General features: G+C 50.1%; 2 protein-coding genes across 5 annotated transcripts; one reads left to right on the top strand and one right to left on the bottom strand.

Annotated features, from left to right (window-relative positions):
* Window positions 1-9: 9 nt before the first annotated feature.
* PEX11A (peroxisomal biogenesis factor 11 alpha) lies at window positions 10-14986 on the bottom strand. 4 transcript variants are annotated; one of them, XM_039381722.1, is made up of 10 exons: window positions 14895-14986; window positions 14074-14189; window positions 5229-5287; window positions 4389-4587; window positions 4178-4260; window positions 3604-3856; window positions 3156-3418; window positions 2496-2645; window positions 1565-1798; window positions 10-1075 (listed from the first exon to the last, which is right to left on the bottom strand). In XM_039381722.1, the coding sequence occupies exons 1-10, from the start codon at window positions 14948-14950 to the stop codon at window positions 698-700; spliced, it is 1791 nt and encodes a 596-aa protein (XP_039237656.1). In that variant the 5' UTR covers window positions 14951-14986; the 3' UTR covers window positions 10-697. The 4 variants fall into 4 exon arrangements, with proteins under 4 accessions (XP_039237656.1, XP_027601981.1, XP_027601980.1 ...); XM_027746180.2 differs by lacking the exons at window positions 14074-14189; window positions 14895-14986 and adding an exon at window positions 5973-7530; XM_027746179.2 differs by lacking the exons at window positions 14074-14189; window positions 14895-14986 and adding an exon at window positions 5973-7530 and having other exon boundaries at window positions 5229-5319.
* Window positions 14987-15111: 125 nt separating this feature from the next.
* Window positions 15112-26690, top strand: WDR93 (WD repeat domain 93). The gene is made up of 17 exons (XM_027746172.2): window positions 15112-15234; window positions 15682-15993; window positions 16757-16952; window positions 17607-17671; window positions 17914-17992; window positions 18848-18975; window positions 19527-19565; window positions 20449-20536; window positions 21111-21288; window positions 21488-21558; window positions 21999-22085; window positions 22407-22538; window positions 23056-23272; window positions 23952-24012; window positions 24744-24900; window positions 25031-25205; window positions 26393-26690. The coding sequence occupies exons 2-17, from the start codon at window positions 15730-15732 to the stop codon at window positions 26502-26504; spliced, it is 2049 nt and encodes a 682-aa protein (XP_027601973.1). The 5' UTR covers window positions 15112-15234; window positions 15682-15729; the 3' UTR covers window positions 26505-26690.
* Window positions 26691-26961: the final 271 nt, after the last annotated feature.

Consider the following 26961-nt stretch of genomic DNA (forward strand, 5'->3'; position numbering starts at 1 on the left):
AGATGGGGCGAGCAGCAGGTAGGAAGGTTTATTATTGCAGTGAATACAACAAGGCATTGTGGGAAGCCAGGTGATCCTGTGGGAGAGGGGCTCCAGGAGCTCCACCTGTTTTCATCAGTCATTTTCCTGACCCCACCATCTATCCCACCACCAGCTGGGAGGGAGATGCCCTGGGCTTTCCTACTCATGAATCCTGCTGGTCAGTGGGAATCTTCAGCCCCTCTATGGAGGAGCAATCTGTGGCCAGGGATGGGCCCTGCAAGGGGAGATGGAGGGAGGAAGGACAGGGAACCAGGCTTGCTATGGTGATGTTTGATGGCTTTGCTGTCCTCCCTGCTCTCTCAATGTGAAGCCCATATAAGTCCATGCTATCTGCTCAGCAGGGACCAGGGTAACCCAGTGCTAGCCCTGGCTGGTCCCTTTTCCTCTTTTCTGGTCTCACCACTCTTTCTACACCTCCTTCACCTCACTGCTCCCCTCTGGTCCCACCTCCCCCTACCTTCTCCTTCCGGCAGCAGGGCTTTTGTCTGCCTTTATTACCTCATCCTGACCTTGATGCACATCCTATGGCCTGTCTACCACTTACAGCTCCTGTCCTGGTACAGGGGTGCATGTGGGCAGCTGGCAGGGGGCCTGGGCAAAGCATGCTGTGGGGGGATTAGAAGGGGGGTGGGATGTGCTTGTCCTCCGCACTAGCTCAGTCTTTCTTGAAGACAGGAGTGTAGAGGTTGCCATAGTAAGCCCGGCTGTACATGGACTCGGGGCTGAAGCGGTAGGAGCCCTCACTCACCCGCCTGTTGTAGGGGGAGAAGGCGGATTTCCGCGGGAAGGGGTACTCGGGCTCAAAGGCAGGGCTGCGGTAGTAGTTGTGCCGCAGGAAGAGGGGGTCCTCGAGCCCCAGGAAGGAGAGAGGGTGATGGCCACGGTACCGCCAGTCACCTCTCAGCTGGGATTTCTCCTCAGCGGAGGGGGCAGCAGCCTTGGTGTCCTCCTTCTCTTCCTTCTTCTCTGTCTTCTCCGGGTCGGACTTGCTGCCCTTGGGTGCCTCTGCTTCCTTCGCTGACTGCCTGCGGAGCTGAGAGATGGGGTGAGGACCCAGCCAGGCTGTACCCACCTGCCAGCCCTGCCCTACCTGTGCTACACAGCCCCCCACCCCAAACTGGGAGAACCTCAGGATAAGCCAGTTTGCCCCCAGAGGGGCAACCCCTGAGCAGCTGTGGTGGAGAAATGATCCCAGGGGAGCAACAGGGTGGGGTAAAGAAGAGGGGACATAGTCTCAACATGAAGTTGCACCTTCCCAGAAATGTGTGGTCACACCCTGGCTTGGAAATGAACTGTGTAAAGGTGCCACCACTGTACAACCTATTGCTTCTACTGGGGAACTACTGTCACAGCTTGGGGGATGCTTCAGGAGGAGGGTGGGACTGAGGTGTCCTCACAGCACCCCATCTCCCCACTCTGGTACCTCCTGACATTGCCTGGAGCTATGAGATGCTCATGGGAGGAGGCTGGGCAAAATGGGGTTTGCTAGAGAGGGACAGGACCTGGCTGGGGACAAACTCACCGGCACGAAACTGTACAGGGTGCCCAGCAGATGCTTAGGGGCACTGATAAGGGTCCCCCCGAGAGCATCCACTGTTTCCATGGCCCTGGACAGCCTGCGGGGGGTGAAGAGGATCAACCCCTCTGCCGCATCCCAGGCCACGGCTGGGACCTTCTTCACAGTGGAGATGCCGGAGGCGCAGGCGCTTTGCAGGTTGTGAGCCACGCTGCCCACCAGCCCAGGGTCCTCCCCTGCCTGCCGAGAGAAACCAGCTCAGCTCTTGATCCTGGCCCCTTCCCCACCGGCCCCTTTGGGTGGGATGGGCTGGCCCTGGGCTCCCCTTCCCCTTCACAGCTTGCAGCCTGAGTGCTTTCAGCTCACTGCTCTGGAAGAGCCACTGCAGCCCTTTGCAGCAGGGTCGCTCCCTGTCCCCACCAGCTCCCCCCACTCCAGGCCCCCGGGGACCCTCTGCTCCAGGCTGTGCTTCCGCTGCAGGCAGAGGCGAAGGGCAGTGACCCCAACCTGCCGCTTCCCGTCCCCATGTCCCAGTGGAGCCAGTGCCGGAGACTGTTCCCAGCCCCTCCAGCTCACACCACCCCTTGCTTCTGGGACCATGGGGGGGGGGGTTCAGGAGTGTTCTGGGGCTCAGTTGTGAGCTCTGTGCTGACACCCCACAGCTCCAAAGGAGTCTTGAACATACAAGACAGCGTGACCCTGCCTGGTACAGAGGCTGCCCACAGCCCCCAGCTTTGGGGAATCAGGGAAGAGGACTGCTGGGACTGCCCCCCTGCCAAGCCCCCAACTCATCTCCTCCAAGCTGCAGTTCAGGGTTCAGTGGGGATGGGGGCCTGTTCCCCAAGGGTGGGGGGAAACAGCCTCCATGCTGGCATGGTCCATGGGTAGGAGGATGCTTTGGGGTATCCCTAGCTCACTGCCCTCCTTTTCTCCATACCTTGCTGTGGTTGTTGTCTTTCTTCCCTGCCTTCTCCTGCTTCTGCTCTGGTGCCTTGCTCTGCCGCCGGCTCAGCCGGCCGCCCGTGCTGCTCTGCCCGTCACTGTGGGCCGGCGGTGCCGCGGGTATGCTCGGCTTGGCCAGGCTGCCCTGGAAGAGCAGCAAAAAGCCATCTCTCAGAGGGAGCTGGCAGGTCCCATCCACTCCATCCTGCTTAGCCTGAGGATTTTTCAGGGACCTTGGGGTGCACAGGGAGCAGGGAGTTCATTTGTGTACCCGAGGAGAAACCCCAACGGCAGATGGGAGCTCTGGGATTTTGGGACAGGCCAGGGAAGGGGTTCCCACTGCAGCACGAGGTGGGAGAGGGGCCTCTGTCTCCTCATCCCCTCTAGGTCTCTGGAGGGGCTTTTTGCTTTAGGAAGGATGTTATGGCAATGCCATAAATCAACAATTATACACTGGGAGTCTGCTAAAAATAACTTGTCCCACTGATGTGGTACATGGCACGCAGGAACCAATGGCCCCACCTTGTCCTGCTGAGCAGGAGAAGCATACTCTGTGCTTGGACTTCCTCCAAGCTGCCGGCAATGTCTCATGTGAAAATTAGCTCCAAAGAGGGTATGGGGTGCATAAACCCAGCAGGTGGGATTTGGCACTCACCACGATGGGGATCCAGGTGGCCAGCTCCTGCCCTTTGGTTTTGGCACGCTGGAGGCTTTGAGTGGTTTGCTGGTAAGCACGGTGGGAGACAGAGCTAACCAAGGCACCAATCCGGCCCAGGGTGCTGGGAGAACTGGGAGTGCTGGGTGCACTGGGTGTGCTGCAACCACTGGGAGCACTGGCAGCACTGGCAGAGCTGGCAGTGCTGGCCTGCTGCTGGGAGACCTTTGCTGTTGACTGATGTTTCTTTTTGGGCTTCTGATCTAAAAGGCAGAAGAGCACAGGCAGAAGAATGGTGGAAAGATTATAAGCTGGTGGGACAACCCTCTGAGGCAGCCCTACACCAAAATCCAGGGGCTGCCTCCTGCCTCATACACTCCACAAGTGAGGAGCTGCCAAGCCAGCCATCACCAGACACCCTCAGAGGGGATTTAAGTATCAGGACTACCTGCTTCTTCATCCTCCTCTGGCAGCAGGTACTCCATCAACTTCTCTAGCCCTCCCAGGGCTGTGTCGACCCCCGCAGCTGCCATCTGGGTCACCGAGTTCTTCCTTGTGTACTTTGCCGTCGTTTCCACCGTGCTCTTGGTGGCCTCATAGCCCTCCGCTGCCAGCTCTATGATCTTATCCATGGAGCTGCCAATGGTGCTTTTGGCACTTTGGAGGGGGCAGGAGATGGTGTCTTTCAGTTCAGATGCAAGCTGCCAGCAGAGAGATGGAGAACAGCCCTGCTGGTGAGCTTGGGGTGGCATGGGACAGCTGGGGGAACCACAGGGACCCCAGCCATAGCCATGCCAGTAAACAGCTCGGAGAGGGGCATAGCAGCTCTCTCCTGCCTGGGCTGGAGGTAGCTGGCAGGAATGGGACACAGGACATTTTTGATCTGTATCTGGGAGCCTTCACTCAGGCTGCCTTGTTTTCCACCCAGCAGCCCCTCACCATCCAGAAACAAGACCAGAGAAGATATGCTGTGGGGTCTGCAGTGGGAGCGGGGGTTCCAGATTGCCCCGCCTATGACTTACCTTATCAACTGGATACTGCAGGGCAGGGATCTTCTCCTCCAGGTGGTCCAAGCCACGGCAAGCCAGGTTGTTGGCCACAGCAACTACCTTGGGCAAAAGCACGGTAAGAAAAGTACCCCGGGCTGTCCAGGCACATGCTCGTGCCATCACTGTCCCACCAAGGGAGGCTCTGGTGGGCACCCCTGCCATGCCCCCCAGCACTGGCACTCACACTGCGGCTCCAGCCTGCGCACCACGGGCTCCATGCCCCACATGGCCAAGGCGCCAGCGCCCTGCATGCCCCGCTCGTACACCTCACACACCGAGGCCATCAGTGGGTGGGCCTCCTTGGTGCTGGTGTAGGTCCGCTGGAGGCTCTCACAGGTTGAGCTCACCACTGGCAGCTGCAGGACCCTCTGCAGCACGTTCTCCTGCACATCAGATGGGCATCAGTTAGCCAACAGCCCTTCCCTGAGGAATGTCCCATCACCCACACACTGGTAGCATTTGATGTGTTTCAGAGAGCACAGAGGACCTCGGCTTGCATTGAAGAAGGCCATTTCTCAAACCCTATTGAGGGTCTCCTATCTATGTCCTGTAAGACATAGCCACGGACAAGCAGGCTGTCTGCTGCCACTGAAGGAGGGGGACATCACAAGCAGTGTTGGAGGGATGACAGTCCCTACTCTTCCCATTTCCCAAGCCCAACTGTCTGGGTTCTCTCTCTGGCTTTCCACTCTGGTGGAAACCTCCATGTCTGATGGAGGTTTGGGGCTACAGTGGGGCCACGGATGAAGGACAGGCACTGCTGGCAGCTGTCACCCAGGGCTCACATCAGCTCAGGGTTAACCTTTTGGAATCTGAACTATTTAATTTCAAGCAAGCAAAAAGGTTTATTTTTTCCCTTTGATGATGCTCTACACTGTTGCAGGTAAAGATCCATAAAGAGATAACACAGTGACATGTGGGACAGTGTGAGATGTGACTGCTGTTCACCTGGCAGAGCTGGTATGTGCTACCTGGCCCCCTGGCACACTTCTGCCCTCCCCTCTCTCCCTCTTCCCGCACCCACCTTGGCACTTCCATTCTGCAGAGTCTGACTCTTCTTCACCGTCATCGTGGCGCATCCACCTGCAAAGCAAAGTTGGGAGCCGCAGACCCCACTGCAAAGGCAGGGCTGTGCTCAGGCTCCCTCCCTCAGTCCTGCACCCCTCCAAGCACAGCAGGGCCGGGAGCTGGGCTGAGACACATACCTCCCACGGGTGCAGTGGAGGTGGCATTGCCCAATGCTTGACTTTTTACCAGTTAAGCTGTAAAACCAATGTCTCCACACAGCCCTCCCCTGACAGTGTGTCCTAACACCTAAAGATGCACAAAATGAGCTGAGAGACATCTAGTTAGCAGTAGTTACAGTACAGGCAGGATAAAAGGCATTGGTAAAGCAAACTCAGAGTAACCGGGGTGCTGACAGATGTGCATAAGAATAGACTCAGGCTGAGAAAGAGCAGAGAGAGGAGCTGTGGGTAGGGATGTGGTGAGATGTCCAGCTGAGGTCAGCATCCCCTCCTCATACATCTGCTGTTTGTAATGTCAGTGCCTGTTCCTGTGCAGCTCCAGCTTGATGCATGGAACAAAAGCACTGCAAAACACTCCCCTCCACTGCTCCTGGTTGGGTGACAGCCGAAAACACAGCTCCCAGCCCCAGCACAGGCTCCCTTTTCTTAGCAGCAGATGAAATTCTGAAAATCTAAAAAGAGTGAGTGATCCCTCCTTTCACCCCCCAGTCCCATTGAAGCTGTGGGCACAGGCTACTCACCGAGGGGCAGCCCGTTCCCAGCAGAGAAGGAGCAGAGGTTGGTGGCTGCACTGTCCCTTCACCCAGGTCCTCTGAGGGTGATGCCCTGTGCTCTGGCCACTACCACCACTACGAGGCCCCACCTCCGAGTTGCGTGGGTTTGGAAGCTGACGGATTGCGGTGGAAACTGGCCAAAAAGTTCCCTGAAGCCACCGTAATTGGGAACAGATGATGGCAGAAAATCCCCTTTGTTGTCTTCCCTGCACAGCCTGTGGTACAGCTGGGATGTACGGGGATTTAACACCACTCCTTCAGGAGAAGATGAGAAGAAGCTGCCTTTGGACTTCACCAGCTCAAAAGCAACAGATCATGAGCAGCCAGGGAGAAGGTGTAGAGTCAGGCAGAGTTTCTCAAGACATTAAAACTTTCCTGCATTTCTGTAGCCCTTGTTTTGCCCCATGGCAGACCAGGATACCATCCCCTGCTGGGAAACCTAACACAGATCAAGAACATAGTTTCTCCCCAGGAGAGTTTATTGAGCAGAAGGAGCAGAAGGCAGATGTAGGGGACACATCCTGCATTAAACAATCTGGTTTGGCCAGGTCTGCAGTTTCTAAGAGGATTCATTGGTCTTGGTGAGGAGGTTTTTACCTGAGGGTCAGGGCAGACACTGCATTAGGCAAGCTCTAGGCATTTGGACTAGACAGAAAATGAGGAAAAAATCAAGTTGGAAGTGATCTCTGGTGGTTGCATTACTCAACTCTTACTGAAAAGTAGGGCTACCCTCAAAGGTAGATCAGGGTGCTTAAGATCTTCAGTATTGAAAATCTCCAAGGACCAGATTCCCATTTCTCTGGGACTTGTGCTAACTATAATAAGGGTAAACTAGCTTTTCCTTATGTCCAGATGGGATTTTCTCTCTTGCAATTGGTGCCTGCCATCTTCTACCTTTGCTCTGTGCACCTCTGAGCAGAGTTTGTGCTCCAGTCAGTGCCGGTACAGCATGTGCTCCATTCCTCTAAATGCTTATCTTTTCAATGATTGATCCTCTGCTGGACCCTAGTCGATCTCTCCTGTGCTGGTGGGACCGAAGTAGGACACAGTTTCCCAGATGTAAGCTCACAAATGCTTCATAGAGAAACAACTGCCCTCCTTGACCTGCCAGCAACTGAAATACTGCTCTTCCATGGCCTCGCTGCACGGGAGGCACACTGACAACTCATTCCATCATCAACAAATCCATTTGTGGTACGGACTGGAATAAGAAAAGACATCACCTGCATGGAGCTATATCAGGTCTTGGTTATTGACTATGGAGACCAAGGATGAGCCACACTGATGAGACAAGGACAACAAAGAGGACAAGTGCCAGAGGACAAGGCAATAACCAAGGGGATCAGAGCAGATGAGTGATCCAGGCAGCCTGCTGACACGGGGCTGCTGTGTGTCCTGGACCACCTGGTGTGAGGCAGGGAGACCTCTGGCACGTGGCTCAGAATGCCTTCAGCTTCCAACCACCCCGTGCAGGACACAGAGGTGTGAACCCAACATGACTCCATGGTTCCCTGCTCCTGGCTGTGCTGCCTGTACATAGGGGTGGGAGACTTCCCAGGGACATGGGAAAGCCACACATGGGAGGTAAATACCCCCCCTTCCTTCCCAAAGAGTCCAGAGTTTGCTTCTAGCCTGGGGTCGTGCAAAGCTTGCAGGCCTGCCTTGCTGGCTGGGTACAGAGGCACATGAATGTGCTGGGCTGCCTCCAGCTCAGCGCTGAGGTGAGTCCCTGCCCTCCAGACAGCGGGACAAAGGGCATCAGCCTGCTCAAAAGTTTGCTCTCTTGGCACTGAGACTTTTTCCAGCCCTGCTGGCCTGGCTAAAAGTGCAGGGGGCATGCCAACCTCCTCTCTGCCCTGGCTGGAGTCAGGATCAACTGAAAACACAGCCTTTGCCCTACTAACGCCTTCGATCAGTCCCTCCCCTTCCTCTGGGGCAAAGGCTGTGCCAGCCCCGGGCTCTGCAGTGCAAAGGTACCACGGCCTCCACCACCCCACCGCTCCAGCTCACACCAGAAATGCTTCCTGTGTCCCTGCAGGCAACATTTAGAGTTCTGTGGATCTGTGGGGTGTTTCACACAGATCTGTGGATCTGTTTCACACCCTTGCTTCTGCAGTCTCCTCTGTACCATTAACATACCACGGTGAGGGGATAAGCCAGATCCCCAAAGCCCAGCAAGACTTCTTTACACTTTGGTCTGGGAGGGGGCTGGGGAGGTAACTCCATTTCCATGCAGGATCAGCAACCCCATAACCACTGCTGACAGATGCCTGTCCAGTTTTTTTTTTAAGCACTGCTTTCCAGGGCAATCTATTTAGACTTTTATTTTACTTGCAGTTCAAAAATTAAGTGTGATTTAATTCTTTGCTGCAATATAATCATGTTACCTCCTGGATGGATTTAGAGACCAAATTATTGCCTTTCTCTAGGCAGAAAACCTTTTAGACACTTGAAGACCTCACACACCCTCCCCTAGTCACCCTTCCTCTACAGAACTGGTTCATTTGGTGTCTCCCTGGAACTGTTGGTTTTTAACGTTTGATCATTCCTGCCACTCACCTGGGAATCCTTTGGAATTCCTTGAAATATGCCAAGCACAGTGTTAACAAGGAAGGCCTTGAATGTAAGCAGAAGATGACCATTCTCCTGCTAACTGTTTCCATTACAAAATGTGTATAAGGCCACTAATCCAGGAGGAAACTCTTGCTAAAACATTGCTGAATGCAATGCTTTATACATTGTTCAGGAGCTGACATTTTGGAGCTTCCAAGGTCGTGAGGCCCTTACTACAGGGGATAGGAGCTAACAGTAAACTCAGTTTAATCGTTATCCTGGCTCCACCCCTTGCCATCTCTGCTGGAGATGTTACCCTTTGCTCCGTGCCCTGAACTGGCATTTATCATTAAATTATGACCATCCAAATGAAAAGCTGTTTATAAGATACTGAAAATGCAGGTGCGCCCATTCCTTTCACCACAGCTTGCCTACGCTGGGCACAAGGTTCCAACCCTCACCCTCACTGCTGGTACTCAAGGGCAGCTGATGGCAATTCCCAAAATGTCACTTTGCTTCAGGGCATTCCACAGATGCAGTTTTATCTGGTAATCATATTTTTGCAGCTGAAATAGGGATTGTAAATTAGCCAGATGAATCTGGCTGCCACTTGGCTACTGCAGAAGGAAAGCTCTAGAACCCAACCAGAGACAATGTTTCTTGAACAGTATCACCACAAAATTCGCAGGTGGGAGGAATCCTCCCTCCTTCAGCATATCTTTATACCACCAAGTTACACACACAGACATGGTCTCAACACTCATTGCAGTTTATTGCTTGTGTTCAAACATCTTGTCCTTATTTCAACTGCTGTATTAGAAACAGATACAAAAAAAGGCACTAAAAGGATTTTCTCCATATGATCATGATTCTATGGCTTCAGTCACATTACATTAAGGTACCTTAAATCACCAGCCTCTAGCTGGGGAGCAGAAGGCAAATATTAGTGCTTAACATCCAGTAAACAGAGCTACTCCTGTATGTTCCAGCCTGCATCATGTAGAATGGGACAGGTAAGGCTCAGACAGGCTGAAAGCTCACCCCCCCATCTCCCACATTAAGGCTGTACTTGCTAATCCATGCCAGTACCTACAGGAGAAACATCAAAGCCTGGCTTATGGCTTTGCACAGTGTTTGCCTGCACAGGGAAAAACCCACCCTTCTCTGCAGGGCACAGGGGCTACATCACTATCAACACCTTTCCCTTTCCCTGCAAAGTAAAAGAGAGAAAGAGAAATCAGTTCACGCACAAGTATTTTGTGAAGTATTTTGCATCTGAGAGCTCTCCTGGGTGGGATTGAAAACACTTTTTTTTTGCAAGAAGATGGAATTTTGTAGACAAAAGGTGGCCAAACCTCCACTGTCAGATAATCAAGACTGCTCTTCCTTCCTTCCAGGGGTTCCTACACACTGGGATAATGATCAAATCTGACCAAGGCAGAGAGGGGTTCCATATTGCCAGGAGATCAAAGGCAAACAGAGAATGAAACAAAAAAAAATCCATTGTTATAAAGGAGAGGAAGCCCTTGAATACAATATATCCCATGCACAATGCTCCATTATGGTCTGAACTGCCAGTATGCTCTACTTTTAATGCTATTCATTTCCATATTAAAAAGAAGAGCTGCTGCAGGCCACATCTGGTCTTCAAGAACACTTAATTATCCTGCCCAGCAACCTCTTTCTTTTCAAACACTTCACTGGCAGGCTAACACTTCATATTCAAACTGGAAGTAATTCCAAGCCCAGCCACAATGACTTAAGGTAAACTGGGGCACTGCCTTACCTGCCTACTTAATTCCATAACCTTTGCCTTTTAATAAAAGAGACCAGCATCTTTTAATTTGTGTTTTCAGATAGCATCAGAAATAATAAGAGAACACTTTGGTCCAGGTAAGAGTGTCTGTTCACATCTCCTGATAGATTAAACAAGGAGTTCTTACACCAGAAAGTAGCAGAACACACAGGCCTCACTCTGATGAAGAAAAATGTTAATTTTATTTCCTATATAATGTGCATTTTTTCTCAGATGGTGTCCAAACTGGTACTCTGCAAAGTCAGGAGCAGCAAAGACTGTATGCCATGTTAGACAGCTGGACACAGCATTTCTCTTTTAACCTAATTGTACTGCCAGGCATCATTCCCAGTGAGGTCAGTGATGAACAATAATGCACTTGCAGGGCAAATATGAGGCATTTTCAAATGGTAAAACCCATTCAGCCAGCAAGGGAACACACAAGAAATCTTGTGGTCATGAACAGGGAGGATAGGGAGGACCAGATAGGAAAATCTAAACCATAAATGCCCAAATTCAGTAAGAAGCTTTTCTCACAAGGGATCCAGATATTATCGTGACTAGCTCCATTCCCTTCCCTCTGGGAGCTTACACAATTAGAAACACACCCTTGCAGTCTGTCTGACTCAACTAGCTCTGAGCCAGGCTTCTCTCCTTAAGTGCAGGTTCCAAACTCCTTATTATACTGGAATTTTTCATGTAAAATTAAAACTGCAAAATAAGCTCCTTATCACAACACAATTAATGGAAAATTGTTGCACTTGCAGTCACAGTGGTTTGGAAGTTCAGGTGCTTGTGTAATGGGAGGTTTAGTGTTCATGAGTGGTTTCAGATTCACAGTTTTGGAAACCCAGTTCCCTACAAATCATGGCATCACCAACAATCAAATGAGCTTCTCTACACACAGTCCTTCACCAAAACCCTCAGCCATGGCCTGCTGGAGGAGTCAGAGTCACTGGCCAATGGTCCTTGGCTCACAGTATCAAAGGAAAAGAAGAAAGTGCTGATTTCTTGGGACACAAGTTGGCACTCACTAGACTACAGCTCCAGCACCACCAGTGCACACCACAGAGATCATCGAAGGTCAGATCATACCTCTCTTCAGTTACCATCACACTGCACCCAGACCACTGCCTGCAGGAAACAGGATCCATCAACCCAAACCCATCAAAACACTCATCCTTGACTTCAGGCCATTTTAACAGCAGCTCCTAACTTGCCTGAGCCCAGTACAGACAATCTGACCGTAGAAATCTTGAATTAGTGAATTGCAGCTTTCCAGTGTAAACATGATTAGTCATCAATCATGTACCTATGACAGTTGCCTATGCAGCTATTTCACAACCCTGTATTAAAATAAAGGAATATTTCCTTATCTAGCAGCCATGTTCTAAGTCTTGTTTCTGCTGGTGAAATATTACTCTGCCTTTTCCTATCTCCACTCCATTAGGGGGTGTGTAATGGCACCAAACTCATCTGCAAAGGCACAGGAAAGGAAGAAGGGTAGAATTCACTTATTCAAAAGACAGAATTAATCTTGAGGTTATTGTAAGACAGGTTCATTTGAAAGTGCTATATGAAGATAAAAATCTATCAGAGGATCAAAGCTGCAGCCTCATACTATGCAGCTCCTTTTATGTCACTGTTTAAGCTTCAGATGTGGGCTTGCTAATGTGAGGATCCCCACCAGGGAGGAGAGGACACCGCAGAAACCAATCACTCCTGGGTTGGTCTTGTAGATTCCCAGTGTATCCAAAGGGCCTGAGAGATCACAGAGGTTCTTCACCAAGTCCAGCAGCAAAGGAGGATTTCTTTTCAGGATCTGAAAGAGCAGGAGGAGAAAACCGCGCGAACCACCACATTTCACACAGTTTAGCTCCCCGTTGTGTTTGTCCCAGCAGGAATTCTCCTTTGCCTTTTCTTCCTGTGCAGCTTGTTCCAGCCTCTGGGAGATCTCATACCAATCCCTGGCTAGATTCAGCAGGACTGAGTAGTAGTAGCACTTGGTGGCCCAATTGCTCCACTTGGGCTTGTCGATGTCGGGCTGGAGCCCGACACTCCTCACCCAGAGCACGGCGTCGCACACGAAGTACAGGGCACGGGTCAGGTTGGAGGCTGTGAGGCAGAAACGAGGAACCACATCTGGCAGCTCTGCAGTTTTCCTGGCTGCCACCAAGGCGTGCACCATGTTGCCCAGTCTGAACACTGCAAGAAACCCCACAAAGGTTAGCATGGCCTGGTCTTACGCAGGACAACGCGGCCTGTCACTGTCCACATGTGCTTAAAAAAAACTTAGAGGGCTTTGGGTGTTTGTATGCTTAAGTACTTGCTGGTATTAGTGAGGAATGGGGTCTAAACATCTCAGTTCTGTCTGAACATCATGAGCCCAGGACCTACACACGTATTTTGTCAATAGCCAGACTTGCAGCCCCTCCTGCCACTCTGTTCTCAGTGCCTGGGTGTCCTCTGGACCAGTGTCACCCTTGGGTCTGCAGGAGTCACCATCAGCAATAAGGGGACACAAACAGAGCCTCTAATCTTAGCTGTACATTTCACTGGATTTCACCTAACTCTGTGGACACGAGATGTTGCTGCATTAATCCTATTGCAACCAGGAGCTTCAGCTTTCCTAAGCATTTGCGAAAGCTGGTGATTCGCATGCTGAGCACAAATCCCTCCCATGAATTTGTCAGAGACACATAGTTCCCTGCAAACTGTGTGGAACAGTGTATTCCATTGCAAGCTACAATATATGGCATATCTGAGTTCACCTGTGGCATGTCCCCGTGAATGTTAATACAATATTATGCAAAACACTTTTTACACCCTGCTGCACTGTCACAGTGACAGATGTTGGCAGCACCTGAGCTCGGTGGAACTACCAGAGCCCTGAGTTTAGGCCTGATGTCGATTAGTGATTTGTTTAGAAGAAGCAAGAGAATTATGGCTCTGTTGATAAACCAGCTGGCCTCTCCACTAGAAAATGCCATACTCTGGAGCAAACTGGAATAATAAACAAACCCATGGCAACACATTAAATTAGAATATTTGCTTCATGCGTTGCAGCTGTTCCAGAATTGAGCAACTGGTAAGTAGGTGTAAGATCAGCCTGAAAGCAAGTGATACAACTACAGCAACAGCGTAACCATCGTGGATGCAGCCCTGACACAGAATGGAGTGATGCAAACAGACTGTGAGGAAAGCATGGAGGGTAGGTGATTTAGTAGAGTATAAATGCTAGAGAAAATTAATATGTGAAGTAGGACATAAAAAAAAATTATATATAAAAAGCCATATTGAAGGATGGTCCTTCAGAGCTCATTTTATTGGGATGATGATCTTTAACTCTGGGTTGTCTCACCCCATCAGCTGGAAGGACTAATGAGCACACAGTTGGACAGCCTTGCCTTGTAACTCTGGTCTGTCCTTGAACAGAGATGACAACTCCACCTCTGCAGCAAACTGACTGTTAACTTTTGTTACTCTCATTCTTTCAGCAAAATTCTGACTGCCCAGTTGGAGAGGAGGCTGAGGAAAAAAGAAGTGTCTATTTGGCTGTACCCAGCCTGACAAGCCATGGCAGGGATAAGGCCTGTTGACAACTTTGTAAATACACTAAAAGAGTTTTGTGGTTAACTACAGAAAACACAAGGCCAGGAGCTGTTTTGCTGGAAGGAGCAAGTAAAGAAGGTTTTATCCCTCTAGACAGCAGGTACTTACTTTTCCGGCCAGAGCTCATGCTAGATTCCAACTGCTTGAGTTTCATTACCAGCTTCTTTTTATCGGCCTTATTCTTTATTAAATAGCTAAGCAACATGCATGTGTACTGAGTGGCTCTGGAAGGGAAAAAACGAGGAGAAGGGGACACAGGTGAGACATGGACAATCATGGGATGGCAGCAGCAGGGTGGGTTTATTTCACAGAAACACAGATTTAAGGTTGGAAGGGACCTCTGGAGATCACCCAGTCCAACCCCCCTGCCAGGCGGGGTCACTTAGAGCAGGTGACAGAGGAACGTGTCCACGTGGGTTTGGAACGTCTCCAGAGAGGGAGACTCCATGACCTCCCTGGGCAGCTGTCCCAGTGCTCTGCCACCCTCAATCGAAACAAGTTCTTCCTCATGTTGAGGTGAAACTTTTTGTGCTTCGGTTTATGGCCTTTGCTCCTTGTCCTGTCGCTGGGCACCACCGAAAAGAGTCTGACACCATCCTCTGACACCCCTTTGAGACATCTGTACACATTAATGAGATCCTCTCTCAGTCTTCTCCAGACTAACCAGGCCCAGCTCCCTCAGCCTCTCCTCAGAACAGGGATGCTCCGGACCCCTCACCATCTTTGCGGCCTCCGCTGGACCACCTCCAGCAGCTCCTTGTCTCTGGTACTGAGGAGCCCAGAACTGGACAGAGTAAAGCTTAATGTCCGAGCCTAAAGCCCGATCCGAGGGTCCCCCCGCAGTGCCAGGGCAGGTGCGGGGCCGGGGCCGGGGCCGGGGCCCGCCCCACCCGGGGGGGCAGAGAGAGGCAGCCTGTGCTCGCACTCACCGGAAGAGCTGGTCGCGGCCCTGGCAGCGGTTGGTGAAGCCCACGAACCCCTCCATGGCCCGGCGGCACCGCAGGAGCTGCGCGGGGGCAGCGGCCGCTCCGCCCCGCTGCGCCCGGGCCCCGCCCCCCCAGGGGAACGCGGGAGCTGCGGGGCCGCGTTCCCGGCCGGGCCACGGCAGCGACGCGCCGTTACCACGGCGACCGTCAACAGCGGGGCCGCGACGGTGTCACCTCTAAAGGCTTCCCCCGCCCGGGAGCCGCCGGCGGCTCCTGCGGCGAGTCCCGCCGGGAAAGCTGGAGGAGCACGTCCCGGACCCTCGGCCTCCGGCCCCACTCCGAGGTCAGGCCGATGTGTGCGGTGACGGCGGTGGGGGTGAAGCTTATGAAGCATCCAGTGGCTTGGAAATGAAGTTTATAACTTCCAGTGGAAACACCTGCTCTTCCAAGTTAATTGTCGGGGGTTTTTTTTCCCAGGCCGAATAAGTCTATTAATTCAAGCTAATATTTTTGAAGCTTTGTCATCATTTTTATACAAACTCGTGCCGAAGTTTTTTAGGCTCCCTTTTCCCCACAGGCAGCCTGCAGATTCCCGTGTGACTGATATTCCCAGAGCAGGACAAAACCCCTGGGTAACAGAGGGGATACGAGCAGAAACGAGCTGTACAGAACAGGGTTGCTCTGGCTACCAGTACTGAAAGGAACTCCCCCTTAGAGATTATTAATCATCTTTTCCCCCATTACCTCATTAAAGTAGATATTGCAGGACTCTTCATTCTTCTGCACCCAGGGTGATTCCTGCATCTGTGGTGTGCTTTGCACCTGGAAGGGCAGAGCCATGGCTGCGAATATCCGGAGGCATCCCCTGGAGATTCCCCCACCATCTGAAAAGGACTGGCCGAAGGATGATGAGGAAGATTTCTTCCTGCAGGATCCTGATCGGAAGCGCGATGCGTTGCCTCAGCCCTTCAGGATGATCAACAAAGTGGTGATGCAGGTCTTTGAGAGTGCTATGGAAATCATTGAGAGAAGGGAGATGCTCCGAGAAGCACAAAAACGGAAGGTCCAGCCCACAAAATGCTCTCCTACAGCTGAATTCCAGGTACAGAGCCCCCCACACCAGAGACAGCATTAACCACTGTAGCAGCTTTCCTAAAGAATATCCCTTCAGTTGATTTTACATTCTTCTGTTCATGACTTTCCTCAGGATCTCCCACCATCTCACTAGTTCACTTTAAAAGCCTGCAGCTTCTAAGCTTGTCTGGCAGGTTCTGCTTCCCACTCGTCTATCACACCTCTCTGAAAAGAGAGAAGCCGATATTAACCACTAAATTCACCTTGTGCTTCCCAGGCTGGCTCCACCCTTGTCTCCTGAGGAGAAGGTAATTAGCCAGTAGCACATAAATGGGCAAGCTCAGCTCTGTGCTGTGGTGAATACTCCAATGGGAGCACTGTGAGCAGAAGGGCAGTGCTGCCTTCTCCATCATTATGTAGAGAATCCAGGAGGATACACTTGTGTGCTGCAGCTGCCTGGAGGGGTTCAGCACAGCTCTGTGTTAGCAGTGGGAAGGCTGAGTGCTCCTGAGCTCTTGGCCTTTAAAGCCCCTCCTGTTTATGGGAAGGGGAAAGGTGGGAACAAACTTTCTCATTCCCAACACAAAACAATCTCTGTAACAGAGATGAGAGCCTGCTCTCTGATGCTCCCCTGCTCTTCTCGTGAAAGCACATGTCAAAATTTTTCCCTTGTGGAATAAATCATCATTTTCTGTTGGTGAAAGGCTGTGAGTATATCGTTAGCATGGCTGATGTATCTTCCTCTGGGAAGGCAGTCAGGTACTACACTCATGTTTTCCCTTTCTTGGTAGGTGACTGGAAGAGCCAATTGCCTTGCAGTGTCTGGAAAATACATCTTTGTTGGTGTGTCTGTGGGTCTGGCTGCCTTCAGCACATGTGACTGTAAGGAAATCTGTGCTTGGGATGCAGTCAAGACAGAGATCTGTGCCCTCCATGCCTCGGATTTGGGGAATGAGAGCCATGTCCTGCTTGCTGTGGATGAAATGGGTTAGTGTGACATGGATTTCCTTGCCCTAGCCAGGGATAACTGTGCTCTGGAGCTGAATAGGCAGCTGCATTATGGAAGAGTGCTAAATCAGGAGGAACATTAGGGTGGCTGACAGGTTTCCTAGAAAGCCCTGCAAAGAGGGCGTTAGATACCTATCAGGTTGTAGGGTGACAGAGTGGCCCTAGGGCCTTGTGATTAGCACAGGGTGTGGGTTTGATGTCCTCTCTGGAGCAGGAGAGGCAGGTGCAGAGCTGAGGGTTAAGCACAGCAAATTTTAGGAACACCTTGGACTGGACAGAAAGAGCCACTGCTTGGTATGACCTCCTGCCCACGACTGTTTCTGCACCTGTGATTTCCCTGTGGGAAAGAGATTAGTTTGTTGGTTCAACTGAAACCTATCAGTTCTGGTGGAGATACTTTTCAAACTGGCTTAACCATCTCCATGCACAATCAAATGTTTGCTGGTGATGGCATAAGGAAGCCAGCAAAAGTTTAGTGCTGGAAACAGTGGGATATTGTTCCTTGAGCCCAGGAAAAAAATGTAGTCCTGTTCACTCTACTGCACATGTTGTAACAACCATCTCCCAAAACCATGGCTACCATCTGTTCACTTTTCTCCTCCTCCTCCTGCTACTTCTGTATTTCTATTCCAGGGCTTGTCTGGCTCTTCTGCTTTCATAAGGAAAGCTTCCTGCTCATTAAAGCCCTAAATGAAGTGGTAAGTACTGAGTTAATTCCATAGACCCTGGGCACAGGCTGGTAAGTAATCAATCATGAGGAGTACTAATTGCCATCAGGAATTTCTGCCACGGGCAGCAGCACTCCAGGAGTGCTGCCCAATATTTATTCCCATTCTTCCAACAATCTGCCTGGCCTTCAGCCTGTTGAAAGCTGCGTAAGGCCACAGAGTTCTCTGAATCAGTGATCCTGCTTTGATGCCAGCCTGTTTTCCTTTGGCAGGGGGATATCAGCAAGAGAAGCACTTGTGTGGAGGTGGTGCTGTCCCTGGGCGGTGATTACGCAGGAGTCCTGCTGCAAGGCAAGTGCAGAAACATGGTGTGTTGGGTGACAACTGCTGTGCTCTGTCACACAGCAGAAGGGCCAGCAGCAATGCTTTTAAAATGCTGCAAATGTTCTGGGTACACAGGGATCCTGTTATAACCCTCCCAGTCCCTCCTCCAGCTTAGAGAGCTGCTCCTACCACTCCTTGTCCTCTCTAAAAGGCTTGATGGGGACCAGGACTGATCCTAAAAGTGAGCTGTCTGGAACCAGTCAGTGCAGTTCCCAGCTCCCAGAAAGCTCAGTGAAAGCAGATTTCCCCCTCCTCTCCAGGAGTCTCAAACTCAGTTTTTCCTCTGTTTTGCCATGGCTCACTTTTACACTGGGAATAGGTAGACCGAAGAATTTTCTCTGTAGACAAAAGTCAGACAGCATAGAGAATTTCTAGAAACTTGACAAGAAACTCCTTGCTACAACATTCTTCTGTTTCATGGCAGTTGTCTTAGTGAATCCACTGCAGACAGGTTTTCTGGACCCACGTTTGGTGGAATCTGCCTGGACACATACTGAGTATGAGATATGTAGCATCCACAGAGAACTAATGTGAGACCACGTCTCACTTTCTACTTTCTACTCTGCTACTCAGAGGCTACAGGTCAAATTCTTGACCGAGTAGCTTCATGGAATTTCTTTGGTGGGTATGGGACCTCAAGGACTAGAGCTGGAGGCTGAGATATGAGTTTCAGTCCAGCATGTCAGGCCTTCAGTGGGAGGAGAGGTGGACTGCATGGAGTTCAGAGATTTTATATTCAAAAAATACATGATAACAGAGGCTGCTTGCTTGAAAGACCTTTTCTCCTCATTTCTAATTGCTCAACATGGTTTCCCAATGCAGACAGCACAAAAGCTTGGCTGGAGATCTACCAATTGCCTAAGGATTCCTGGCTGAGGGAGATGGAAGAGAACTCAGAAGCTGCAGCAGGGCTGGCTTGCAGTGAGAGGAGGCCAAGCCGTACATCTGTGGTACAAAACAGTTCCATCTCCCACTGTGCTATTTTTCCTTACAGCCTTTTGCCCACAGGTCTTTCCCCAAGCCTTGCTGCTGCAGACAGTGACAGCAAGATACAGGCTGAACAAGTCTGTTGGCCCAAGGGGATGGTGTGTGTGTCTCTACAACTACTACAGCTGCCCATCCCACATTTCATAAGGCCTTTGTGTTATTGGGCCATGTTTACTCTCCCAAGACAGGCTTTCCAACGAGATTCCCTTGGTCCCAGGGTTAGTGTTCCTGCTGCCCCTCCCTGAAACTGGCAGCTGATTTTCTAGCAGTATTGCCCCATTTGAGAGGGGCCTGTGTAAGGGTATTCCCACAGGGCTTCTCTCTTATGTTACTGGGGGAAGGTGGAGTGGGAATCAGGCAGGATGCCTCCCTGGGGGAGTCTGGCCCTGAGACAGGGTTTGTGTTTTAGACTACCTAACATGAGGAGCCTGGTGGGTAACAGCCTCACCCACCTGAGCAGGAGACAGTCTCTGTCTGTGTGCACTAACCACTGTCACCTCTGGTTCTTGGGCAGGAAACTCAGGAACTGCATGAAGACAGTTCTGCAGAGATGGTAAGTGCCCTCAGTGACTATCCTGAGCTGTTATGGGGAATTTTAAATGCTGAGTCAGGGCATAATCACCCCTCTATCACTTTCACCCTGCTAGATTTCACCTCTCAACACACAGGCATGTCCTGACCAGCACCTCCAGCTAACCCTCTGTGATACCTGCCTCCTAACTGTTTCCTCTTCCTTTGGCAAAGACTTTCCTGGACGTTTAAGAGGGAGCTGCTTCTCAGCCCTGCCTTTAGGACAAACATACCCCTTAACTTAGCTGAGCCAAAAGCAAACACCTAGGGAGTCCCTCTTTGTTGATTCCATGTAAACTACCCAAGTTCCTGCCTCTTCCTTCTCAGACATGGTTGATTATTTAGGCACACCTTTTCTGTTTAGCCAGGTCTAAATATGTGTGGGGTGGTGATGGTGGGCACATGCCAGTACTGGTCCCCTGTTACAATTTTCTATTTCCAGCTAAGCATATAAGTCACCTTTTCCAGTCCTGGGTTCTATGAAGTAAAATCTGGTTCTTGTCTTCATTAGCACCCCTCAACCTTTAGTCCTGCTTATTTTCCTTTTTTTTCTTTCTTTTTTTCCCCCCTGTATTTTCTGAGCACTGCTGTGACTCACACAGGCCTGTGCTGCAACAAGAATAATTCAGAGATGGCACAAAACCAGGAGTCTGTACAGGACATCCTTTGTAATGTTGTCCCCTGTTGTTGAGAAAGGAGCGACGCTTCTGTGTTTTGGCCTGAAGAATGAGCCTAAACCCAGTATCTCCTAACAGTGCCAGCCAACCTTTGCATACACATTCTTTAGGAAGCTTTTGATTCCCATGAACAGCTGAAAACTCATCAGTGTAGTGCACAATGCAGTTTTCAACACTTTCCCGTTGCAGGACTTTCCAGTGTCTGCAAACCAAGATGGTCCAAAGCTGGATCTCCCAGTGCTGCTGCTGACAGTGAAGCCACCCAAACCCATTACAGGTCAGAACTCATTCTCTGTGTGCAACCTGCAGCCTGTTTCAGGTGGCAAAAGAATCATGGCCCTTATAAATATAGAACAGGTCAGAAAGTTTCAGTAACATGCTCCATGGTCCCTTCCTGACTTGTCTTTCTAGTTACATGTAATCCTGTACTGGGAGTTGTTTCCTACTGGGCCATCTCGCGTGTCATCCTTGTCAGCACAAAATATTTCAGTGTGTCTCAAAGTGGGTGTCATATACCCTTGGCTTCAGTGTCATTGGAGAGGGAGGAGGTTGCTTCCTGGACCCTGACAGCACCCCTAGTTCATCACTCTGGATTTATAGGAAAATACTGAGGATGTGGAGGGAACAGACTTTATGCTGGGAGAATGCCACAGAAAGGCAAGGTGAGCAGGGTCCTCAGAAGTCTTGCCCTAGTCCCTGCCTTCAAATACTGGAAAATGGACTAGTGATATGGAAATTCCCACAGCAGTTGCAGTGTCCTGCTTCAAGACAATGCCACCCCAAAGTCAAAATGCCTCCATGCTGTCTGCTCCTCCAGGGTCATGCCTTTTCCCTTTGTGTTCTCAATCCAGGCAGTAGTTTTGAAAGCCCATTGGATGCCTTGAAGGAAGTGGATGATGGCAGTATGCTTGGCTTGGGGTACAATCACCTGATCAAGGATTTCCAGTGGGAGCTGCAGGAAACAATCTTCCGTAGCACATACCGGGAGTATCTGGAGGCTGAGGGTGTGATCAAGGAGGAGGTCCCCAGGTGAGTGGGAGCACCAACCAGGATTTCAGTCCATGAGTCATCAACACAGGGCACTCAGCAAGTGTAGATGGAAGCCTCTGTCTTTGCCTCCTTCATCCCAAGGCTTCATGGCAGGGGGCTGCAGACATTTCAGGTCTTGTCACAGTACTGTGCTCTTATAAAAGCCTTTCTTTTACATATATTTGTTCCTTTTTTTCAGACATGCTACCTTTCATTTCCTTCTGCCTAACCAGGTCCTACAGGTGGGACCTGATATGGAAGTACAACCAGGTAATCCAAATGGGAAAAAGCTGTTAATCTATGAAGTACATTGTTTGCATGATGTTGAACTCCACTTAGAGCTCAGTGGTTCTGGCTTGGGTTCACTCTATAAATTCCACCTCCAAGGACATAAGCCTGGATAAAACTGTCAGCCTTAAGACTTGTTAGTCAGTTACCAGCATGGAGTAAAAAAAACTTATCTCCATAGTTTAAAAAAAAGCCCACAACTCTACTACCCCCAAAAAACACCCAAAAACTGGAGGCACGTAGGCAAGATAAAAATAACAAAGGGAGAGGTTATCTGGTTTAGTTTCTGTATGAGCAGATTTTCCATCAGGGAAACCATGAATGCTCTAATGAGAGCTTTTTAATGATGTTTTTTGTCTTGGATTGTTCCTTTCTTTGTCTCAAGTGTCCTTCTCTTTTTGTTGTCCTCTTCTCTGTACCAGATGTTCCAGCTGGCATTGGTGTGCACTGGGGTGGAAACCACAATTTCTGCTTGTACTTACTTAATCATCCACTCAATGAGCAAGTGGGTAAGAAAGTCTTGCTTTCTCTAGCAGAGCACTCTGTGGGGAGTAGGAGTATTCTGTGGCCAGTGGCTGTTATTCTGCCAGGTCTTTGTGATTCAGGGAAATGAGGAATTGGGAGGAGAGCTGACTCATATCTTCTGGGTTAGACTGGCATTGGGATTGTGGGGCTCTGTGTTGCACAGGCTGACAGTCTTTTTAGTGAAGACACTCTGGCAGGAGACTGCAGAATGGTGCATGTTTTATTGGGAAAATGGATGCTAGTACCATGAGAGAGAATGCTCTGCACCTTCTTACAGTTGTGTCTCTCCGTGTCATTCTGTTTAGATTCTGATCTGAAACCTGATGTTGTGTGGCCTTGTGCAGCTCCGATTGCATGCTCGGCTGTCAGTTCCTGCTCCAGGTACCTGGCACTGGCAGGTGAAGATGCAATAATAACTATTTGGGATAAACACCTAGGTGAGCTTGCCCTTTGGGACTGTGTATTGGGATCACTGTGGATAAATTACTCCCTTCCCTAGGAGCCTGAGGCTCTGGCTTAGTATGAACAAGTGGCTGGTAGTGAGTTCACAAGCAAATCTGTAAATAGTTTGGATTCAGTAGTCCATCAGATGCTTGGCCAGAAGTCACCAGCACAGTGTGATTTCCCTTGCCCTTGCAGAGCCATTCCCATCCACGGCACTGCAGGGGCTGGAACTGCTGCAGGGAGGACTGAAAATGGTCTTGCGCTGAGGCTGGGAGACAGTGTCAGTCACTGCTTTGCCACTGCACTCTCAGGTCATCTTTGAGACTGTTGTGGCATCACAGTTCAGGCTGCCATCAGTGCCAGTGTCATCCTACCATGATGCAGGGTTTCTCCTGGTGGAAGAATCTTCTTCTGCCATCAAGCTTGTTCTGGTGGCTGCTTCCTCTGAGCAGGCCACAGTCCAAGCTAAGCTTTCCTTGGATAAATTGCCAGTTCCTTTTTCTTCCTCAGGATTCCCACTGTCTGTAACTGCCATTCTAGAGGAACGTTTCATCCGTAGTATCCACTTTCTGCGGAGTTCTGCAGCTGCCAGTGATGACACACCTTGTCCTGGTACAGATCCTGTCTGTCCCATTGTGCAGCTTCTCGTGCTATGTACAGACAGCTCTTACTATTTGGTGAAAGCACCCCAGGCCGGGAAGTCCAGCATCACACTCCTGGCAGACAGGTGAGGTGGACTCTGATAGACCTCACTCCAGCCAAAGAAGCCCTGGGTACAGTGGTCAGGTCTAACAGGGAGCCCCAGATTTCTGTAGAGTAGAGAACTTTCTACTGCTTTTACCCAGAGGGCTCTGCCATGCTGCTGTCATCAGCAAGTGTGGTTTTGCTCGTGCTAAAATTCAGTGGTTATGCCAGAATTAGAGGTGTTTTTCAGCTCTTCTGTGCACCAAAATACAAGTACTTGTAGCACAGCTCCAGAGCTGGCGTTGAACTATTTCTGTCTCTGTCAGGTACCCAGGGGAATTTTTTCTTCTCTTTTTTGCCCTTAACAGAGTAACTTCCCCCTAAAAGTCAAAATAAATATTTGTTGCCATCTTTCTATCATTTTTGTGTTCACTTATCCCCTTGGTTTGAGGAGAAGGGAAGCTGCTGCTCTGAAGACTCTGGATCCATGCCTCCACGGCAGGCAGGAGATTTGTAACTCCAAGGTAGTTCCTAGGCAGGTTTGCACAGGGATAGGCCTCAGGGGTTCCTATGCAGAAGGAGACAGGCTTTGTCTGTATAGGGAGAGGGCTTGGCTGGAACTTCATGCCAGCCAGTGTGCCACAAACTGCCACTGTCTTTATCACAGCCTCTCAGTATCTGCCAGGTACATGGAACAGCGACATAAACCTGTTCTTTTACAGGCCTGAAGACCCAAATCTTACTGTCAGTGCGGTGGTGCCCATCCTGGCCTTCCCCAGTGCAGTGAGTATTACTGCCAGCTCTTGAGAACTGGCTGAGAACACATGTCCAGTTGACGTACGATCTTGTTTCCAGTAATGACTGTAACTGGGTGCCTAGAAGATAAAGAACAGGGCAATCAGATATGGTTCTGCCCTCACATCCTTTCCCAGCCTCCAGCTATTTTTAGCATGAAGACTGCCTGCACCAGTTATAGGTCTATATGTAGCTGGCAATGGTCAAAGGGTTTCTCTTCCATTGCTCAGTATTCCCTGGCACCTGTGCCCTCTAGTTGACCACTGAGGTGGGAGGCACTCGAGGCCCTCTGCACATGGACGGGTCCAACTGAAAGAGGAGAGGGTTCAGCCATGAAGCTTCAGGCATCAGGGTCAAATATGAGGGGGCATCATGGTGAGGAAGTTAGAAACATAAGTCCAGCCAGACCTTTCAAGTGGCCTCAGAAAGGCGGAGACAAGGACTAAAAGCCACTCACCATAGCAGCCATGCAGAAGGCTGGATCTAGTTCATTTCTAATGTGCCCTGTTGCCCTTTTCCAATCCCAACGTGCAGCAATTCAGTTCAAGTTCCCTGCATGACCTGCTCTTGATCTGCTGTGGCCATATGACTATGGGGCAGGCAAAGAAAATAGCATCATAGTTGTGGATGTAAAGTTCTGAATATCATTCCATGTCCTTTCCAGGAAATGTTTTTCACTTCTTTTACATCTATTTCTAAGTGTCAGTTTGCTGTTTCAGGTCCTGATCTTCTCCTGGGATGGCACAGTGTCCTTGATGAACACTGACACATCACAGACTCTTTACTGCTTCAGTACTCCACCTTCTCATGCTGTAGCATCCCCCTGGCAGCCAGTGTTCACAGTGGATAGTGTAAATTCCTGCTTGCTGCTTCGAGGTGGGTATCTATGACCTTGGAGTGGTCATAGATACACGATCTCTGGGTGCATTCAGCTGTGTCCTGATCCTTGATAGTTCTTATTGGATGACTTCTGATGCAGCAGCTCACTGTGCTCATTTCTGTCTAGGAGATGAGCAGCAGCAAGACAATGAATTGGCACAGAGCAAAGCCAGTCACAGCACCATCTTCCTTTTTGATTTCAACCCACTGAAGGAGGCTTTCCCAAAGGAACCAGATTTGCCTCACAAATCCTTGCAGAACCTGCCATGGTTTGAGAGATGTAACATTTTCTTGCGTGATAGGTAAGTTTCTCCTTCTACCTGAGAGGTAAGTGCACCTGCATTACTGTAAACCCCCTAGTGTTGCTGAGGTTCGTGCAAGGTCTCACCCTGGATCTTCTGGGTTGTTCTGTATGCTGTGACAGATTTGTGTCTGCGTGAGGTTAATGTTCAGGAAGCTGGATTCCTGACAGCCTCCCAGAACCTTTCCTCTTCTCCTTCTCTCCTTCCTACTACAGCTTCAAATGTAAGTCGGGATGCCTGGCACAGGCTTGTCTTTCCAGGTGGAGAGAGCTTGCTGGTTCTAATGTGCTTTTCTGCAACACAGATCGTGCGAGCTTGTTATGGATTATGATCCTCAAGTGTCTGCATTTTCCTTTTGATCCCACAGCCAGGCAGAGCTGGGGTCTCCTTATACCTCTCTTCTCCCCTCCACTCCCGGGTTTATTTGATGTTTAAGTAGGTTTGTCTTGGAGGTTCTTCGATTTGAGACCATCACTCTCGGACCGAGTTCGCAGTTTAGCTGATGCATTGCATGGATGCCGTCACTAGATGGCACTGTGACATCTCTTTTTTGGGTCCTTCGCCTTGAATTACTGCTTTGGGAACCTGGAGCCAGATCCGTGTCAATGTTTTTTATCTTCTTTTCACTATGCCTTAATTCTCCAATTTGAAACGTAACAGGTGGGTGCAGGTATGATCTTACAGCACAACCTGGTAGCCTTCCCTAATTCCTTGTCTCCAGGGTGAATCCTGTAGTGTTGTCTGGCTAATTAAGTGCAGAAAAATTACTCCTGTGTTACCAGCCACCAGTTCTGTCCCTCCTTCTCATAAAGCTGGAGATTCTTGTCTGCCTTATACTAGAAAAACTGGGGAGATGCCACCTCCAGGAACATCTTGCTCCCTGGGTACTGAAGAGTTATTTTACTCCCTGGGAACTGAGACCCGAAGCCAGAGCAGTGCAAATACAGCTGCAGTGAGACCTATGTCTACAGAGGTTACAGGCAACAAGTAATTCAGAGGTCATTGCTGTCAAGAGCAGTAAACTTCAGCGTTGATTCTTGTGAGGGAATCATTGAGGTTTTTTGGACACAAGAAGTCGAACTGCTTAATTTGTAGTGGGCCCCGGGCACCCCTGGGGGAGTTGTCTGAGCACTGGGGGAATGTCAGGGACATTTTTGTTTTAACCACTCTTTCTCTCCCTTCATTAGGCAGCAGAGCCCGCTAGGACTGGAAGAGCCTAAGTACTGGAGTTGTCTGAAGGCACGAGCAGCTGCCATGGATAAGGAGAAACAGAAAGTGAAGGGACAGAAGAAGCAGTAGCCAGCCTTGCATCCTGAGGGGCAGGCTCTGCTCTATCACAGTCTGTAAACCTCTGATCCAGAACTGATGTTTTGACAGATACTCTATTCAAATCATCACGCTCCCAGAGACCTGGAGCATCAGAGCAATATGGTATGTTATTATGATAACAATGGCCCTTAATAAAACCTTTCTTCAGTAAAAATCTCTTGCTCTTCATAGGACTGGCATTTTATCAGACTCTGTTCTGTCTTTGTGTTGCTGAGGCTCACCAGTAAGTCTCATCTTCTGCTCCCACCTAGATGGGCAGCCAGCAGCATCCCTGTGCTTAACAAGAAACCTGGTCATTTCAAAGCAGGCAGCAAATTGGCCATGAAGGTGTCATCCCCCAGAGCATAGCAGTGCTAAGCAGCAGTGACACAGCCGAGTCTGAAGTGACAGGCCTGACATAGGCTGTTCTGCAGGCTAGTTGTTTCTT

This window comes from Pipra filicauda, unplaced genomic scaffold (genome assembly GCF_003945595.2).
Source record: "Pipra filicauda isolate LSUMZ 115617 unplaced genomic scaffold, ASM394559v2 scaffold238_size1193820_pilon, whole genome shotgun sequence".
Taxonomy (NCBI): domain Eukaryota; kingdom Metazoa; phylum Chordata; class Aves; order Passeriformes; family Pipridae; genus Pipra; species Pipra filicauda.